The 18,789-nt window shown below is 45.8% G+C and overlaps 1 protein-coding gene across 1 annotated transcript in view; it reads right to left on the reverse strand.

The window, feature by feature from the left end:
- Positions 1–18,294, reverse strand: part of XRN2 (5'-3' exoribonuclease 2) — a 64,728-nt gene extending 46,434 nt beyond the window's left edge. Inside the window, exons 1-6 of the mRNA XM_072943690.1 lie at positions 18,106–18,294; positions 4,402–4,529; positions 4,187–4,298; positions 2,209–2,320; positions 679–737; positions 513–602 (exon numbers count right to left, since the gene is read on the reverse strand). Coding sequence (XP_072799791.1) covers positions 513–602; positions 679–737; positions 2,209–2,320; positions 4,187–4,298; positions 4,402–4,529; positions 18,106–18,180 — 576 coding nt within the window. The 5' untranslated portion in view covers positions 18,181–18,294. The remainder of the gene's footprint in view (positions 1–512; positions 603–678; positions 738–2,208; positions 2,321–4,186; positions 4,299–4,401; positions 4,530–18,105) is intronic.
- Between the last annotated feature and the right edge of the window lie 495 nt (positions 18,295–18,789).

Here is an 18,789-nt window from a genome sequence, read left to right on the forward strand (position 1 = left end):
AAAATAGATCAGTTTCTCCCAAGTTCCCACTGTTTCCGCTGCTGCTCGAGTACACAGCGCAGAGCTACAAAAGCCCCGAGAGCGCCCATGAAATACAAGGTGCTGTGCCCAATTAATAGGGAAACAAGCTCATGAACCTCAAATTACATAAAAGTTGCCTTAAATCTTACTTAAATACTTAGGAAACAGCTATTCTTTAAAGGCAGCCCCATGACTAATTTTGCTGTATTCTGATTTCTGGTAACAGAAATTAATCTCACATACATATATTTTAAATCCCAAGTCCCACTTTACGGCTTCACAGTGATGGTAACTGGCACAGAGACAAAGCTCAGCTGCCTACTCCTGGACCACGCAGGGCACCCACCCCATTCCTAACAGCCCTGGAAGCTTCTCTGTCCTCAGTCAACCAGCATTTTACGGGGGAAAAGGACAAATAAAACCAGACATATCAAAGTGCAGCCTCAAATCATCCCCCTCATCTTTCTGGAGTACCAAAATGCGAAACTTACCGTCAAATTTTTCCACCCAGGGTCATTATTTAAACGATCAGCTATGTAATAGCGAAGGCATTTAGCAAGATTGTCCATGAACTCAGTTCCCTAAAATGACAGAAGGAAATAAATTAACCTACCGTTTAAGAGTTAGCAATAGCCAGCAAAGTATGAGACCACTTACTGGGGTAATACAGTTGCTGTCAAACCTCTCTTTTATTTCTTCTGGAGGAAGAAAGCCACCTAGAGAAAAAGGAACAATGCTCTGTTTTCCTCATAAAAAGTGAAGTAAGTTAGTCAGTATTAGGCCAGAACAACAAAACAAAAAGTTCAAATAAAAAAGAAAGAGAAGTGCTGTCACCTGAGGAACAACGTTGCCCTTTTTTGAAGAAAGGAAGATTCCTTCCCTCAAATTTAAAGTAAGATTTAACATGACTGCCAAACAACATATGGTACACAAAAGATACATACTGTGTTATAAAAACAAAAATTATGTTCTTCCTAATGCCCCTGAAGCAGCACGCGCACGCACGCATGCGCACACACACACACACACACACTAGGGGTTCTAATACTGCTAACAGTTCTTAAGATAAAGGGGTCTTAGGAAAACAAAATTAATATGCAGAGTTTATCACGGCTTTATATGCTAAGAAATGACACCACCAGCTAGAGGGAATTTAAAATCCTACTTCTTCCTCTATCACTGATGAGCTTTTTCTCAAGACACAAACGTATCTCTTAACATCTTAAGAAAGATAGCTTTCAATTCTGTTACAAATACACACAGGTTTGAGAGTATTAACAAGCTGCAGCTGAAGCGCAGAGACCAGCGCACCCCCAGCAAAGCTGAAGTGACACCAAAGGGACTGTCACGACAGGCTTGGGCGCTCTTTTTCCACCTGCTGAACGCAACATCCTGAACCAATAAACTGTGGCTTTCTTCCCTGGTCTACCATTTTGCCTCCTGAACAGAACACCACGCACGCACCCCGCTGGCCGGGCCCCGCCTGGCACACAGGCCTCTGGTGAGCAGCAGTGCCGCGGGCGTCGGGGGCCTGGCAGTCCTCCTCTGAGGACAGCTCCTCCCTCTGTACCCTCAGGAATTCCCAGGCTCTGAGGAACTGCAAAGATGACCACGTTCCACTCCACAGCCCCCTCCCGAAACTGAAGGGACGCGGGGCCCTCCCTACCTGCTGCCCCAGCCTGCACTGAGATGTGCAGGGCCAGGGGAGAGCCCGGAAACACGGTCCCCTCGCCCCAGGCCTCCTTGGCAAGTCCTGGGTTCTAAGGAGCAGCACTGAGCAAGCCACCCACACTGATCTGAGGACAATGTTCACGGAACTGTAGCTCTTTAACAGACCCAGAGGAAAAGGGAGTCAGAAGCACTCACGTACTTGCACTTTGCAGACACAGGGAAGTCAGCTGAGAGCTGCTCTCGCCTTCAACGACCCTGACAGTCTGCGCTCCCCGCAGGGGTTCCTTCTCTCTATTCCCCAGTTTCCCTATCACTACAGCGTTTGGAAATGAACAAGCTTATTAACAGAATAAAGGATTCTGTTAACTACTTTTCCTCAACAGTGGATATAAATTTTCCTTGGGTATCCTGGGATCCTGATTAAATTAAAATCTTAGCTATCTGTGGGGGGAAGCTGCCCCCTACCCCTTCCGCACACATCTTGTAAGAAGTCCGACTCGGAGACGCACACTCTACCTCTTGCCAGTATTTCCTCCCGGACGCGCTGCTTCTCCGCCGCCGCCTCCGTTCCCTCTTTGGACGCGCGGAACCTCCGAGAGCGCTGCTGGTTCATCTTCGCGCGGGGCGCCTGGGGACGCGTATTTCACACTCACGTGTGCCGTTCCAAACACGTGCACGAGATCCGTGCACTGTTTTGAATCGGCTGGTCTTACAAAAATAATACACTAAAACATAGAAGCTAAGTAGTAAGTCTAAACAGTCCTTCTGTGACAGACAGGCGATCCCGAGAGCTCAAATCTGGACCAAGCATCTCAGAGTCGAGCTCAGTTAGGTGAGCAAGTGACCTGCCAAAGGGACAAATACCCGACAGCATTAACACCGCAGGGCCCCCGACCTAATGCCGGGTCCGCTGGGTTATGGTGTCTCAAGACACCCAAGAAGGAAAGCTCACTTTGCTCAAAGATGCAGCCAGCACGCAGTGAGCTGTTAGCACGAACCCGGACTGGAAGACCTTCCCTTTGCCACGTCTGAAAGGAAGGACAGTCTCCACGTGGGATTCACAAGACCACCAAAACCTTTTTGTACTTCCCACAATCAGGTTCATAATTACCACTCTCTCTACGAGGCACAGCAGGTATAAAGGGAACAAGGTTTTACTCAAACGTACTTGTCAATCACTCTAAGCAAATATAAACTTAAACCACAGGATGAGTGGAGTGGACTGAAGGACATAAGGTTTTGAAATCACTGAGCGGAGTCTGGGGCTAGAAGGGACTCTCAAGTATCCTGTCTACGTAAAGTAAGTTATTTCATATCCTCTTTAAACAGCTCCCTTTCCTGCAAAACGAGACCACCTCACCTAGCTCTCTCAGCTAGCGAGTTCTACACTGATATGTTATAGACAAGAGCATGCACACACAGGTACACGCGTGTGCATGTTGCACACATGATCTCGCAGAAGGGCCCTCTGGAGTAACGTGAAAGGCCTTCAAGACGCTGAGCTAACGTGAACTGGAATATGTTTCAAATAAGACACACTCCTGTTCCCTTTATTCTTTCCTAGGCTTTAATTGAAAGTTAAGTTTTCAAATAAATAAGACTTTGAGTACAGAGAATCTCACAGAAAAGTTACTCTCCTGGGACCCAAAGTTTCCTGGATTTATGAAATCACTTCATTAGCCACTAAGATTACTAAATCTAAAAGAAAGGGAATCTATGTGCATACAGCTGAATAAGTTTAGGGCCACGATTCACCCTAATTTCCATGGACTCTGATGTACAGTCTGGCAGTCATTCACAGTGTAAGCTTCCTGATACTGTTACCTGAGTAAGTTACTCCGCACTTACGTTATTTTGATGACTGCCCACCGCCTGCAGGATGGAATCCAAGCTGAGCGTGGCAGGAAAAGCCTTCTCAAGCCCATCTTTCTACTTTGCTTTCCCGTCCCAACACCGGCAGTCACCCAAACGTGTCAGTGTCATCAAAGACCCGGGAAGGGTGTTGACCTGACACATCTGAGACACCTGGAGGTCCTCCTTCCACACGCTGTCCCATCCACTGCCCCCATCTCCAGTTATTCTCTACCCTTCAAACGCTGGGGCCAACGCCCCCTCCTCTCTGTCTCCTAACGCCCCTGAGGCACTGACTCCCCCTCCCTCAGAGCCCTGCACGTGTCTGCACATGTGGTCTAGTGCAGGTGGGCGAAGGCCCTGAGTAACCGGCCCTATTCATTTAACCGTCTCTGTCCCTTTAGCGACAAGCCCTTCAAAAGCAACAGCCCCACAAGCAGCCCCAGCACCTCACGGTATCTCACCCAAAACAGGAGCGCGCGTGCGTGCACACACACGCACAAAGTTTGAATGAATGAAAGATGAAGCTTTCTTTCTCAAATTTACCACAATCAACGTTCTTCATTATTTACCTGACTTCATTCTAGACACTGGGGACACAGGAAAAACAAAACCAGAGGATTCTAAGTTACTCAGCACGTACCACTCCATCTATCGCCATGTAGAGAAGGCGTCTTGGCCTCACAATATTGAAAAGTCTGTCGATGTATTCAAAAATCGCAACCATCATTTCATCCTCGTTTTTGGGTGCTGGTCTGGAATGACAAGCAAACAGTATAATGCAACACAGCCCTCCCCTGCCGTCTGCCACGTCCCCTCTGCCGTCTGCAAGGTCAGTGACAAGAGCGGGTCACGTACTTGTCCTCAGGATGAGTGCAGGGGTGGATGATTCCGTTCATATCCAGATACAGATTATCAAACTCCACGTCGTTTGGGTTGGGCTTGCTGGCGTCGACGGGAATCTTCACGCCATTGCATTCTTTCGGCTGTGAGGAAGGGATAATTCGGGGTGGTTTGTTCAAGTCTGAAACTGACACATCCTAGGCTCAGTATGAACCCGTGTTTCATTTCTGAATTGGAAATAAAATACTTACTGTAATCTTTAATTTATCAGATGAGAAGCTATTTTACTCCTTAAAGCTTTCAACACAAGTTAATCTTGACTACACGGGGGATAGTTAGCAGATTCCCAAATCATTCAGCGGTCTCAGTGAGAGACCACGGGAGCCATCTTTGAATTCGTGTCCCTCACCCGCCCCACCCTTTATCAGTGAGTCCTGTCAATCTACCCTGAGAAATGCCTCTCGCTTCACCTCCTCTCATCCCCGCTACCAACATTAGGCACCACCTCTCACCCAAACGATGGCAGCAGCCTTCGCAGGGACGGCCCCACCTCCAGACTCCCCTGTCTCCAGCCCACCCTCTATGCGTCAGTCAGTTTTCTTTCTTAAATACAAACGTGGCTGTGTCTAAATCTTGCCTGGTCTTTCCGATGCCTGCCAGAGCAGGTGCAGACCAGTGAGCCTGGCCCTGACGAGCCTCCTGCCCCGGCCACCCCAGCCCATTGGGGCTCTGGGAAGCCGCTCTTACCCCTCGCACTGCCCCTGCTCCCCCTGCCTGCTCCCTCAACGCTCACTTCCCGAAACCTCACGAACCCTCCAGGGTCTACGCTGCTCGCTTTGTAACACTCTGCACACGTCTCCCAGGAACCTCACTGCTCCTGCATTTCCTCACCATTTCGCTTGCTCACTGGCTGCACGCCCGTGGTTTCACAATGGACTGGCCGCTCTAACCCCCACCTGCGCTGCAAGTTCTTCAAGGGCCGAGGCCTGCTTGGCGTGCACCCCTCCAGGCAGGCAGCAGTATTTTACAATAAGCATTACCTTTCTCTTTATCTTCCAGAACTTCAGCAAATGATAAGAATATGAGACAGGTTTTTATTCTTAGGTCTTTTATTCTTATTAATAGTAAAAGTTATAAATAACACAAAGTATCACTGGTAAAAACAAAAAATTGTGAAGAACTTAAAGGCCTATCATATACATGCTACATCATGGATGAACCTCAAAAACATTCTGCTAATGAAAGCCAGTCACAAATGACCATAACCGATCCCACTGACATGATCCAGAAGAGACGCATCTTTACACAGAAACAGATGCGCCTCAATCTGAGGTGGGGGAGGATGCAGGACACAGGAAGTGACTGGAAATGGTTACATTTCTTTTAAGAGTGATGAAAATGTTCTAAAATTAGATACTTGTGATTGTTGTACAACCGCATGTGTACTGGACCCACTAAACAGTACCCTTTCAACAGGTGAATTTTATGGCATATAAATTATATCCCAATAAAGTTGTTTAAAAAACGAAATAAAAACAAAAGGTCTACTTAACTAGGTAAAAAAAGAGCCCAAAGAATGGATTAGAAACTGCGGTATGTCCATATACCAGAATATCAGACAAAAGTAAGATTCAAAGAAACAGAGCTGGAAGCTCACCAACACCTTGCTACGCCAGTAAAGCGAGGTGCGAAGGAACGATGCAGTCCACCGCTTACAGAAAGTCACAAAGCAGAGACAGCAGCATCAGGCACTGTTCAGGGATAAATTCGTGTGCAGCAAAGGCACAGAGAGCCAGGAATGATAAACACCAACCTGAGGACAGTGGTCATCTCTGAGAGGGGAGGAATGAGACTGGACTTCAGCTTGTATTTACAACTGGGAGAAATGAGTAACTAAGGGGACTAAAGGGCCAAACAGGGGAGACGCTATCAATGTCCTGGGCACACACCCCATGAATCAGCAAAGAGGGGCTTGATCAGAAGCAGGGAATGGGCCTTTTAAAGTAATAGCAGCCATGAACAATATGGACACGAATGGGTGTGGCTGTGGTCCAACGAGACTGTTTACAACAACAGGAGGTCACCAGCATGCTACACTGAGCGCTGAGTGCAGCTGCAGGAGAATTTCTACTCCCACCACCTACACAGTACAGCCTGGGGGCGGGGCTAGGCCGGTCCTAATTTTCAAAGGATTCCAGGCATTCCCACTAAGAAAACTGAACACATTTTCCTCTCAGGAGTCCTGAGGATATATTATTCAACACATTAATTATGTAAATTAATGTTTGTTTTTTCAAGAGAAGATGCTGCTACTCAACAAGGGAACTCATCCTCCAAGAGCCTTGTCAAATACAAGGCCAGTGCATCTCCTGCTGGGTTCAAGAGAGATGCTTCACTGATCCAAAGGCAGCTAATCTGAACCCTAAACCCAATTCACTTCAAATAGTTTTTCATTATCTTTTGGGTTTTCCAGATGATAAACTGAGCACACCTGCAGCTTCCTTCCCATCCCCAGACCACACAGAAGACTGAAAACAAACAACCACAACTGCGTAACTGTACTGGAAAACCAAAGGGAGAGCTGTCTGTGACTGAGAAACCCCGGGACAGGGGGGGCCTGAAATGCAAAAAACTGGCAGATCTGATCAGAACACACAATCGCAAACGTGCAGAAGGAGGAGAACACAGGGGCTCGGGGCCTGGGGCTCACAGGACACCCTCTGCTCGGCCATCAGCACCAGCAGCAGGAAGAGCTGGGTGGGTCAGCCCCACGCTCCCCCGCCACCGCCCTCTCAGGCCCCACGGGAGACAGGCATTCCCAGAGGACACGGTGCTTGGGGAGGAAGGGCCGTCCGCGCCCTGGCTGGAGGGACGGGGTACCCCTGCCCAAAATTCGGAGGTCAAGGCAGCTCTGCGCAGCCAGAAGCCCCCTTCTTCAAGGCACAAAGGAAAGGACACGTATCCCAACTAAGCAGTGGAGAAATTACCCAGTTTGTGCACAAATATACCGAAGAATCAAGATAAAGGACGTCTTTACAGGAGTAAAGATGGTACAAATACACAGACAGTGAATCAGTATAAAAACACACTCTACAGTTTTGAATGAAACCCCTAAAGTGACTCTCACAGCGATCCACCCTTCTAGGCAGCCTTGCGCAGCTGCCTGGCTCCTCAAACGTGAGGCGGAAACCACCACTAGTAACAGCTAAGTAAACGCACCGCATCTCAGAGCAGCATTAGAAAACCCATGCCACGCCTGCGCTTCCGCTGTGAGGGGGTTCCCGCTGCTGGACGCCAGATGCCACACTGCAGAGCCTGGTTTGAGGGTTTCCTTAACGCAGCTCGGAACTCCAGGGAAGAACTGCAAAACTGGTGGTATTTTGGAGAGAAAGGGTCAAAAAGCTACCAAAATACTCAAATTACAGTATTTTGGTTAAAAATTCAGGCCATAAATTTTGACACAGTTGCCCAGTAGAAAAACTTATCACTTTCAGTGATGAGTGTTTTTCCAACTTGTATGCACAGTAGGTCTCCACTTTTAGTGTTACTCAGCACGGACTAATCACCACGAACGCTCACAGAGCACGGAAACCGGGCGGGCACCGTCGCACGGCCTGTTACTACGGCTCCTTTCCCTCTCCCCTCACAGCCCCAGGAGGTACAGAACAGTCTGCTGACACACGAGGACAGAGATGCTTAGCGGGGTTGGGGGTCCTTCCAAAGTCACCCTTCTGCCAAGTGCAGAGACCAGGATTTGAACCCAGTCGTCTGGATTCAGGGCTGGTGTCTTAAGCCTCATGTTAGGCCGATTAACTGTAGCTTCACTAGATCCCACGTGGACTTACTGACCACTCAGAACGCGTGGCAGGGACGACGGGCAGAGCCGCGGAGGACGCAGAGCACCCAAGACCTGTGAATGCGACCTTCACCCTCCAAGACACAGCACATGGGAGAGCTCGGCTCACCTGCCCCGGCTGAGCTGGTGGCAATCTTTTAAACAAAACATTTAAAGCCTTTGGAAACAGTCCGAGGCGCAAACGGTAATCTAGTCAGAACAGAAACCTAGGAAAATTCAGAACTGACCCCACTTGCAAGGAGAAGTCTGCACCCACGGGCACGGGAACAGAGAAGCAGATGCACCACGGCGTCATATGGCGGGAGGAGCCCTCCCGGGGTTGGAACGGGAATCCCAGAAACGAGTCCCTGGAAGGAGCCACACGTTCGCAGGGTCAGGCCACAGAGGAACGCGTGCCGTGGGCACTGCTGAAAGCAGCAGTGCCACGGACAGCACTGAATGGAGACTGCGCCCGGCAGCCCAGTGGCTGAGTGGGAGCACGCCCCACCGGTGCCACGGCCGTCCCAGGGGGGCTGTGGGCGCGCCACACCGTGCCCCCGGGGGGCAGCGCCGGAGCCAGGACACACCTGACTGACGTAGCCCAGCCAGTACATGACCACAAAAACCAGGAAGACACCTGGGAAGAGTCTGCAGGGACCAGCACCCAGAGTCACTAAAATATATTGCCTAAAGCGTCCTCTTTGCAGCAAAAAACCACCAGCACAACAAAACTACCAGGCAAAACACAGCAGAGAAACAGAAGGCGGAGGCACAAGGAACCACCTGTGAGCGTCCAGATGTCAGCTTTAGCAGAAGGGAGCTTAAAGCTGCCATTATAAACATGTTCACTGAACGAGAGACATATGGTTAAAGAACTAAAGGAAGATAGGATGACAATTTGTATCAAGTAGAGAATATTAACAAAGGCAAGAAGTATAAAGAACAAATAAATGGAGCCTCTGGGGTTAGAGAAGCACAGCAACTAAAAAAAAATTCATCAGAGGGGCTCAAGCGTGGACTGGAACTGGCAAAAGAAAGAATTTTCTTCGTGTTTTCTTCTTCTTTTTTAAAATTGCACATTTATTTATTTGTTTGTTTATTTATTTTAGGGGGAGGTAGTTAGGTTTATCTACTCATTTTTAGAGAAGGTACTGGGGATTGAACCCAGGACCTCATGTATGCTAAGCGTGTGCTATACCGTCCTCCTGAGAATTCTTAAACTCAAACTCAGATAGATTAATAGAGATTATGCAGGCTGGGGAGCAGAGAGGAAAAAAGATCAAGAAAAGTGAACAAAGCCTGAGAGACGTATGGGACAAAAATAAGTAAAGATATATATCCTTTCTTTTCTTAACTACTATTGCAAAAAAAATGCAACTGTATAAAATGATACTGTGTAACCCACTACAGCTCACAGCACACAATGTAGTACAAACGGGATACGTCTCCTGGTAACAGCCCAAACGGCGGGGAGACGCAAACTGCAACGCACTGTGGACGTGACTGCAGATGGTAAAGGAGTAATTCTCGCAATGCACTGTTGGGCTTGTAGCATTAATGCATATAATACACGTAACGACAGACCAAATAAAAAGGAAACTAGGAATCAAGTCATACAGCAGTAAAGGTTCCATATATTACTGGGTTTAAACTAGTATAAATCTAAAGCTGTTAAGATCTATGCAGTAAACCCTAGACCACTTAAAACAGATTTTTTAAAAAGATCACTAATGAAATCTAAATGCTACACTAAAAATACATATAGAAAACACAAATCTAACTATATTGATAATGTTAAATGTGAGCTGATTAAATAATCCAATCAAAAGACAACCATCACACTGGATTAAAATTGACCCAGTTATATGCTGTCTACAGGAGACACATCTGAGATTCACACATACAGAGTGAAAGTAAATGGATGGGGAAGAATAACAACCACAAGAAATGTGGAGTGGCTGCACTCATATCAGACAAAACTGACCTAAAAAATTACTAGAAGTAATGGCATTTGATAATGATAAAAAGGTCAATCCATCAAGAAGATACAACACTTAGAAACATATATATACCTAATAACAGCATGAAAATACACACGACTTATAATAAATGATAAAAATGAAAGGAACAGACAATTTCAATAATACAAGCATTACCAAAACCACTCTTTGCTATCAGGAGACATGACTGTAGGGTGGCCACCGTGTAGGAGGGAGCAAAGCCCTGAGTCCCAGGGTACTAACACTGCGATAATACTCTGCTTCATGATCTGGGCGCAAGTCACACATCTTCAGTTCGTGAAAATTAATGAGCTATACGTATACTTATAAAACTTCAACATATGAAGAGTTTAAACATTTAAATTCCTATACATTATACACATATTTGCATATAAATACTTCAAACAGCTTCAAAGATCCTTAATAAAAAAAAGCCCTGATCCATGCTAAACATGGATGAATCTTGAAAACATTATGCTAAGTGACAAAGTGAAAGAAGCCAGATACAAAATGACAAATAGTATGATTCTGCTTATATTAGTCCAAAACAGGCAAATTCATAAGACATGAAGTAAGGGGAAGGGAACAGAGAATTTAGATGAGTAGACAGATTCTGTTTGGGATGATGACAAAGTTCTAGGAATGACAAACAGTAATGGCTTCACAATATTGCAAATGTACTTAATGCCACAGAATTCTATATATAAATGGCAAGTGTCACATTATGCATATTTGGCCACAATTAAAAAGAGGGGCAGCAATCATCAAACTTTATATAAAAACAAGAACCAGCTATATGCTGTCTACTAAGAACACTTCGTATATAAAGACTCAAGTAGGCCAAAAGTAAAAGGATGGAAGTAGACCATGATAACATTAGTCAAAAGATCTGCTTGTATTAATATCGGACAAAACAGATTTCAAAGAATATTACCCATCTTACAATGATAAAGGAGCATATTCAGCACAAGACTTAACACTCCTAAGCGTCTGTGCACCTAGTAAGTTTCAAAATGCAAGGTGCAAAAAGCAACAGAGCTGTAAGAAGAAACAGACAAATCTAAAAAATTTTTATAGATTTCCATACCCCTATCAATTACTGGCAGAACAAGAGACAGACAATCACGTCTCCCGTACCCAACACCCAGCAGGACGACGTTTGTAGAACACGCTACCCAACAGCAGAGCTTGTGTCTTTCCCAAATTAAAATGAAACATTTATCAAGACCATACTCTGGGCCATAAAACAAGTAAGTTCAGCTTTCAAATAATTCAAATTACACAAAGCAGGTTTTTTCTTTGTTTTTTGAGAATTATATTTTATTAGGTGGACGTTCTGAGGACTTCAGGTGCAGGAGGCAGCTTCTCAGATAGCTCTGAGGGAATGCTCTGAAGAGGGAAGGGGGGGAGCCAGGGTAAATAGGGGTTTTTGCAACAAAGACCAGGTGGCCAGAACATCAAAAGACCACTGTTAATTAAGGAAAACCAGATTATCTCAAGTTAATGAACTTGGTGCTTTTCTACATATGGGAAGATGCAAGAGTCTGGGCTCACCGAAATCACTCCTTTGATGAGCACCTTCCCTCCCAAGGGCTAGTATCCTGATCTTTCCCATCCCGAGTCCCCTCAGGGTGCACCACTAGCGGTGGCTTCTGTCGCTGAGGGCTTGGCAGTGGGCACCATGGTTGTCTCCATCCCAAGTTCCCTTGGGCTCACCACTGGGGGCTGTGGCAGTGGCTGATGCAGCACCCTTTGTTTGCTGATATGGCAGGCAACATTTTTCATTCACAAAGGGCAGGAAGATAAAATTCAAGAAATCAAAGTATTGCTTATGGTTTCCTTTGCTGTGCAAAAGCTTGTAAGTTTAACTAGGCCCCATTTGTTTATTTTTGCTTTTATTTCTATTGCTTGGGTAGACTGCCCTAGGAGAACACTGCTGAGATGTACGTGAGAGAATGTTTTGCCTATGTTTTCTTCTAGGAGGTTTATTGTATCTTGTCTTATGTTTAAGTCTTTGATCCATTTTGAGTTTATTTTTGTGTGTGGTGTAAGGGAGTGTTCTGGCTTCAATGATTTACATGCTGCCGTCCAGTTTTCCCAACACCATTTGCTGAAGAGAGTCTTTATTCCACTGTACGTTCTTGCCTCCTTTGTCAAAGATTAATTGACGAAAAGTTTGTGGGTTCATTTCTGGGCTCTCTATTCTGTTCTATTGATCCATATGTCTGCTTTTGTACCAATACCATGCTGTCTTGATCACTGTAGCTCTGTAGTATTGTCTGAAGTCTGGGAGGGTTATTCCTCCAGCCTCATTCTTTTTCTACACTAATGCTTTGGCAGTTCTAGGTCTTTTGTAATTTCATATAAACTTTATTATGATTTGTTCTAGTTCTGTGAAATATATCCTGGGTAATCTGACAGGGATTGCATTAAATCTGAAGATTGCCTTGGGCAGTACAACCATTTTGACAATATTGATTCTTCCAATCCAAGAGCATGGGATATCTTTCCATTCTTTTAAGTCTTCTTTAATTTCCTTGATCAATGTTTTGTAGTTCTCCATGTATAAGTCTTTCACCTCCTTGGTTAGATTTATTCTTAGGTATTTTATTACTTTGGGTGCTGTTTTAAAAGAGATTGTTTCTTTACTTTCTTTTCCTGTTGATTCATCGTTAGCGTAAAGAAATGCAACTGATTTTGTACATTAATCTTGCATCTTGCTACCTTGCTGAATTCTTTGATTAGGTCTAGTAGTTTTTGTGTGGACCTTTTAGGGTTCTCTATATACAGTATCATGTCATCTGCATATAGCAACAATTTTATCTTGTCTTTTCCAGTTTGGACCGCTTACAAAGCGACAACCTGTCAGCCACATCTAGGGCAGATTCCATCCTGTCCAGGCCTCTGGCTATGCTGTCAAGCTGCTCATCCTGATGGTGGAGGGCTCTGGCTGTATCTTCCAGATGTTTCTGGGAACAGGCCATCAGACAAGTCAGCTCCTTCCCCTTGGTCATGGGGGAGGAGGATGCCTCAACAGCAGCTCCTGGCTGAGTCACCAGGGAAGCGTGAAGACGGTGAGACTCGGGGCCCGCACTGCTCGACAATCTCTGAAGCCGGGCGGACCTGGCACTGGGTCAAAGGCACTGGAGCCCCTTCTGTGCCTGCACCAGGGGAGGGCCACTGCACGTAGCGAACATGCTGCAAAGTAGGTTCTTTAAAATAATTCAAATTATGGAAAGAAGGTTCTCTAAACTAAAAATCAGTAACAGAAAAAAAATGCTTGAAAAATCCTCCAAATATTTGAAACTTGAGTAACACTTTTCTGAATAACCAATGGGTCAAAGGGGACACGAGCAGGTATTGTTCACTGAATGAAAATGAAGGCAACGTGTCAGTGTGTGGGGCACGCTCCTGGCGCAGGGCTGGCAGGCAGCGTACGGCACTCGGAGAAGCAGCATCTATGCAACGAACTCAGCAGAGGCAAGAAAGAAGGACAAGAAACACAGCTAAACTCGAAATGAGCATAAGAAATTAGTCATAAATACAAGAGCAGAAACTGATGAAACAGAAAGCAGAAAAATAATGGAGAAAAATCAATGAAACCAAAAGCTAGTTCTCTGAGATCAGTTTAGCCAGACTGATAATGGAACAAAAGAGAAAGGACAAAATTAGCGTCAGGAATGAGAGAAGCAGCATCACTACATTTTCTACTAATATTAAAAAATTAATAAGGAATACTATGAACTGTCAAGAAAATGGGCAACTTAGATGAAATGAGCATAATATGTGAAAGACACAAGCTACAAAAGCTCATTCAAAAATAAATAGATAATCTGAATAGCTCAATGGTTATCCAAAAACCTGAATCTGTAGCTAAAACTTCCCCAAAAATGTCAGGTCCAGATGGCTTCACTGGTGAATCCTATCAAATATTTAAGGAAGACGTAATAGGAATTGCACAGAGACTCTCAGAAAACTGAAGGCATACACCTCGCAACTCAGTATGAGGCCAAGATTACTCTGATACCAAAACTGGACAAGGAGGGGAGGGTGTAGCTCAGTGGGAGAGCGTGTGCTTAGCATCCACGAGGGCCTGGGTTCAATCCCCAGTACCTCCATTAAACAAACAAACAAACAACGGATTATCGCCCCCCAAAAAGAAAGGATAAAAATTCTCAGTAGTTAAACAACTAATGATTAATAAAAATTAAAAAACTTTAAGTCTAAAAAAAAAAACAAACTGGACCAAAACATTACAAGAACACTACAGATAAATATCCTTTTTGAACAAAAATGTAAAAATTCTCAAGGAAATTTTGGCAAATTGACTCCAAGAGTATATAAAAATAATACACCATGACCAGGTGAGATTTAATTCAAAGAAATGCAAAGAGCAGTTAACATTTAAAAATCAGTATGATTCACCATTTTAAAAAATTTTTTAAAAAAAAGCACAGGATGAAGTAAAGTATAAAACAGCTCTAAGAAAACACAAGACAAAATCTTGGTGACCTTGGCTTTGGCAAAGATTTCTGAAATATACCACAAAAAGCAGGGATATAAAAGTCAGACTCTACTAAAATTAAAAACTTTGCTCTTCTTTGCACTGCTAAATAAAAAGGCAAGCCACAGATTAAGAGAAAATATTTGCAAAAAATACATGTTAATATGTAAAAAAAACCTCTACAATTCAATTATACAAACAACCCAACTTAAAAATGAGCAAAAAATCGGAATAGACACCTCACTCAAGAATATATATGGAAGGTAAATAAGCACCCAAAGAGATGCTCACCACCCTTGGTCATTAGGGAAATGCAAGAAAGAACCACAGTGGGCAGCCAAAATTAAAAAGACTAACCATTCTAAGTGTGGACAAGGAAGCGGAGCAATCAGACCTCTCACACACTGCTGGTGGCAATAAAACAGCACAAACACTTTGGAAAACAGTCTAGCAAGTTTTTTTTAATCAGACACCTACCATACAATGCAACCAATTCACTCCTAGGTGTATTCTCTAAAGAAATAAAAGCACGTGCCTACACGAAGAGTTGTATACCAGCGTTCACAGAAGTTTTTTTAATGGCCAAAAACTGGAAAAAGCCCAAATCATCAAACATCAATCAGGTGAATGAATAAACAAAACGTGATAAATGCACAACACAAAATACTATTCCAAAAAAAACCCCCAAAAAGCTACTGATACAAGTAACAACATGGAACACTTTCAAAATAATTATTCTGAATAAAGTTAAAAGGTTAAAAAAAAGAATACATATTGTATAATTCCACTTATACAAAACAGTAGAAAATGAAAACTTACGGAGAGTCAGAAACAAATCAGTCTCAACAAAGATGGGCAGCAGGGAGGGCTTGTGGGGAGCAACAACAGGGGACAGAAGGAATGTTCCAGAGGTGACGGCCATTATCTTGGCTGTGGTGATAGGTTCACGGACACATGAGTCAGAATGTATTAAATTCTACATTGTTAAATATGTGCAGTTTGTTGTAGGTCAATTATATCTCGAGGGAAAGGCAGGAGAGAAGAGAGGAAAAAGAAAAATAAATCAATCTAGGAGGACCGGTATTCAGAGTTCACAGAGGGCACAGAGAAAAGGAGAAACAAGAAAAAAATTAAGAGCATTCCCCACAAGCCTCCAGACTCAGAGTCAGTCAAGTACTGATCAAAATTAATTGAAAAAAAAAAAATCTCTACCTAAGTACCTAATCTTATGCCATCAAGGATAAAGAGCTTCACAAATTTCAGAAAGAAAAATACAACAACTACAAAAGAATGAAAGCAAAAGAACACAGACATGAAGACCAGGGGCTTCCTGGCTCTGACACTGGCTCTGACACATTAGCCACGTGACCTTGAGACACACTCAAGCCCTCTGTGCTTCAGTGTTCTCATCTGTAAGAAGGAGGAGGAGGAAGAGGAGAAATAGTTATGTGGCTGTTATGAGGATTTAATAAATTAATCTGCAAAACACCCAGCACATGTTAAACACTATATAAATGCTACCTAAACAAACGAATCAAGTTAGCATTCAACGTCTCATCAACAATTCTGGACGACAGAAGTCAAAAGAACAACGTTTTTAAAGTTTTGAGGAGAAGTATTTTTAAACCCAAGCTCTGCCTAGCTCATGATCATTCATGTGTACAAGGGTAGTATGGACTTAGAAAACTCACACAACACTCCTTAAGAATTCACGTAAAAATAAAAAACAAGGAAGGTTTTAAACCAAGAGAAATAATGATTAGAAAATTGTACCTCTAATTGAAGGGATTTTTAAAAATCTCCGGGAGCAGCTTTCCAGCAAGCCTACATAACCAAGCATGGCAGCAACAGGAATAAAGACCTCAAGCAGTTAAAAAGAGGACTTGATACAACACCTGATAAAAGAGAGTCTGGATGGGGAACCAGCTGTAGTGGAAAACAGTCCACACAACAAAAGACAAGAGTGGCACAAGGGAAGAAACGGAATCACAGCACATACTGTGAATCTACACAGTGACAATAATCACCAATGCCATCTGATTTTTCAGCCTTTAAAACAAACCTGTATAGCCAGAGGCCTGACAACTTCGTTTTGGCGGCCAGCAAGGCAGAAGGTCAGCTGACAGGAAGGGCAACAGAGGTAGAAAAGCTAACACCTAACCTTTGAAAGCAAAGGGTCAAACGATACTTTGTATAGGAGATGGAATTAAAAAAAAATAACAGAACACACAAGTTACAAAGTTTACCAATAGAGAAATGAAGCTAGTGCTTAGGAGACGGGGGGAGGGCTGTGTATGGGACTACATCCTCTTCTATTCTTGCTAAAATTCAATAAAACCAAAAATAGTTAAAAGTGGTTATCACTGGAGAGTAGAAATTTGTTAAGACGCAAGTAAAGTTAATAACGTTCGATAAAAGTTTTAAAAGCAAAGGAAATGAGCATTCAGTTTAACAGTTTCTCTTTGAGAAAAACACGGAGAGTACTGGAAAGGTAATAAGAACAAGGCTTTCAGTTCTTCCTCGGACGGATTCTAAGCAAAATCAAGATCTCACCCAGCCTAAGGGAAAAGTTCCCCGTGTCGGACGAGCACGTCCTTCAAAACCGAAGCAGGGAGGAACATAATGTGGCCCTGAACCTTCCCAATCCGGATAGTCTAATCCAGAGTACAAAATCGAATTCGGACGGAACCACATAAACGATAAACACAAAAGTCAAAACCGGCCAGAAGTCTACGTAACACTGACAAACTACAGCAGCAAGTGTCCCGTTCAGGTGCGCCAGGAATTCTGAAACTGTCAAAGGCATGCGGTCCAGCAGGCCGGCCCCTAGACAAGGGGCACCTGGGGGACCGCTGTCCTGTCCCGGACGTTTCTAAGGCGCCGCCTTCTCCGCAGGACCTGCCTCTCCCGCTAGCAGAAAACCATTCGGGCCGGGCCAGGGAACAGCGCAGAGCTCGCCGCCGGGACTACTTCCCCAGGTCGGTAGAGGCTGGCGTCGGCACCCCCGCCACCCTCACCGGCTAACTCAGCCGCCCAGCCGCACGCCGACCGACAGCCCGGGAGCCTCTCCAGAAACCCCGACAGCGCCGAGCGGGAGGGAACAAAGCCGTGGGCGGGGCCTTCCGGCCCGGGAGCCGGCGGGCGGCGGGGAGCAGCCCTCCCGCGAGCTCCGGCCCGCTCGGCCCTCGCCCCGCCCAGGACCCCCGCCCAGGCCCGAGTCCGAGCGCCCGCGCCCCAGCGCGCGTCGGGCTCGGCTGCTGGGGGCGGAGAGGAGCGCGGGCCCCCGCACGGCGCCCAGGGGCGGGCGACGGACCCCGGGCACCGCGGCCTGGACGCGCCGGGGCTCCGGGCTCTGGCGCGGCCGCCCCGCGCCTCCTCACCTTCTCTTCCACGCAGTTGACAATGATGGACGGGTACTTGCGGCTGAGCCAGCGGAAGAAAGCCGGGACTCCCATGGCGGCGGCGCAGCTAGAGACGGCGGCGCGGCCCGCGGACGGACGTAACCAGAGAGACCGGCAGCAGCGGGGCCGCGGGCACCGGCACTTCCTCCCACGTGCGCGCCGGCGACAGGAAGTGAGGTCACGGCGGCGCCGCCAGGGAAGCCGGGAAGGAGGGTCGGGCTGCACTGGGCGGGGTCGTGTGGGGCGGGACGTCGGTGGGGCGGGGCCCGGGGCGGGGCTCGGGGCGGGGCTCGGGACCTGGGGCCGCATCGGGGAGGCGCGGGCTGCACGGAGCCCACTCCGGAGCTTCCCCCGCCCCGGCCGCCCCTCAGGGGGAGTTCCCGCCCGCGCTCCGCAGGCCCCGGGGAGGCTTGGCCGGTCTGGTCTCCTCTCTCACCCGCTTCGAGTCACGGTAGAATCTAAGCATCTGCACGGCCTCATTACGTCTACTTCCCGGTTTCTCTCAGTTCTGTGCCACAGTACGTACTTTTTAAAAGTATTCTGCACTAATGATGGCTGGTTTGCATAAATAACTCACTTTAAACAGTTATAAAATGGTATGTGGCCAGCGTTTGGCATCTAATTCGGCCTTCCAGTTACATTTATGAGTGTAGAATAATCGCT

This window comes from Vicugna pacos, chromosome 19 (genome assembly GCF_048564905.1).
Source record: "Vicugna pacos chromosome 19, VicPac4, whole genome shotgun sequence".
NCBI classification, from domain to species: domain Eukaryota; kingdom Metazoa; phylum Chordata; class Mammalia; order Artiodactyla; family Camelidae; genus Vicugna; species Vicugna pacos.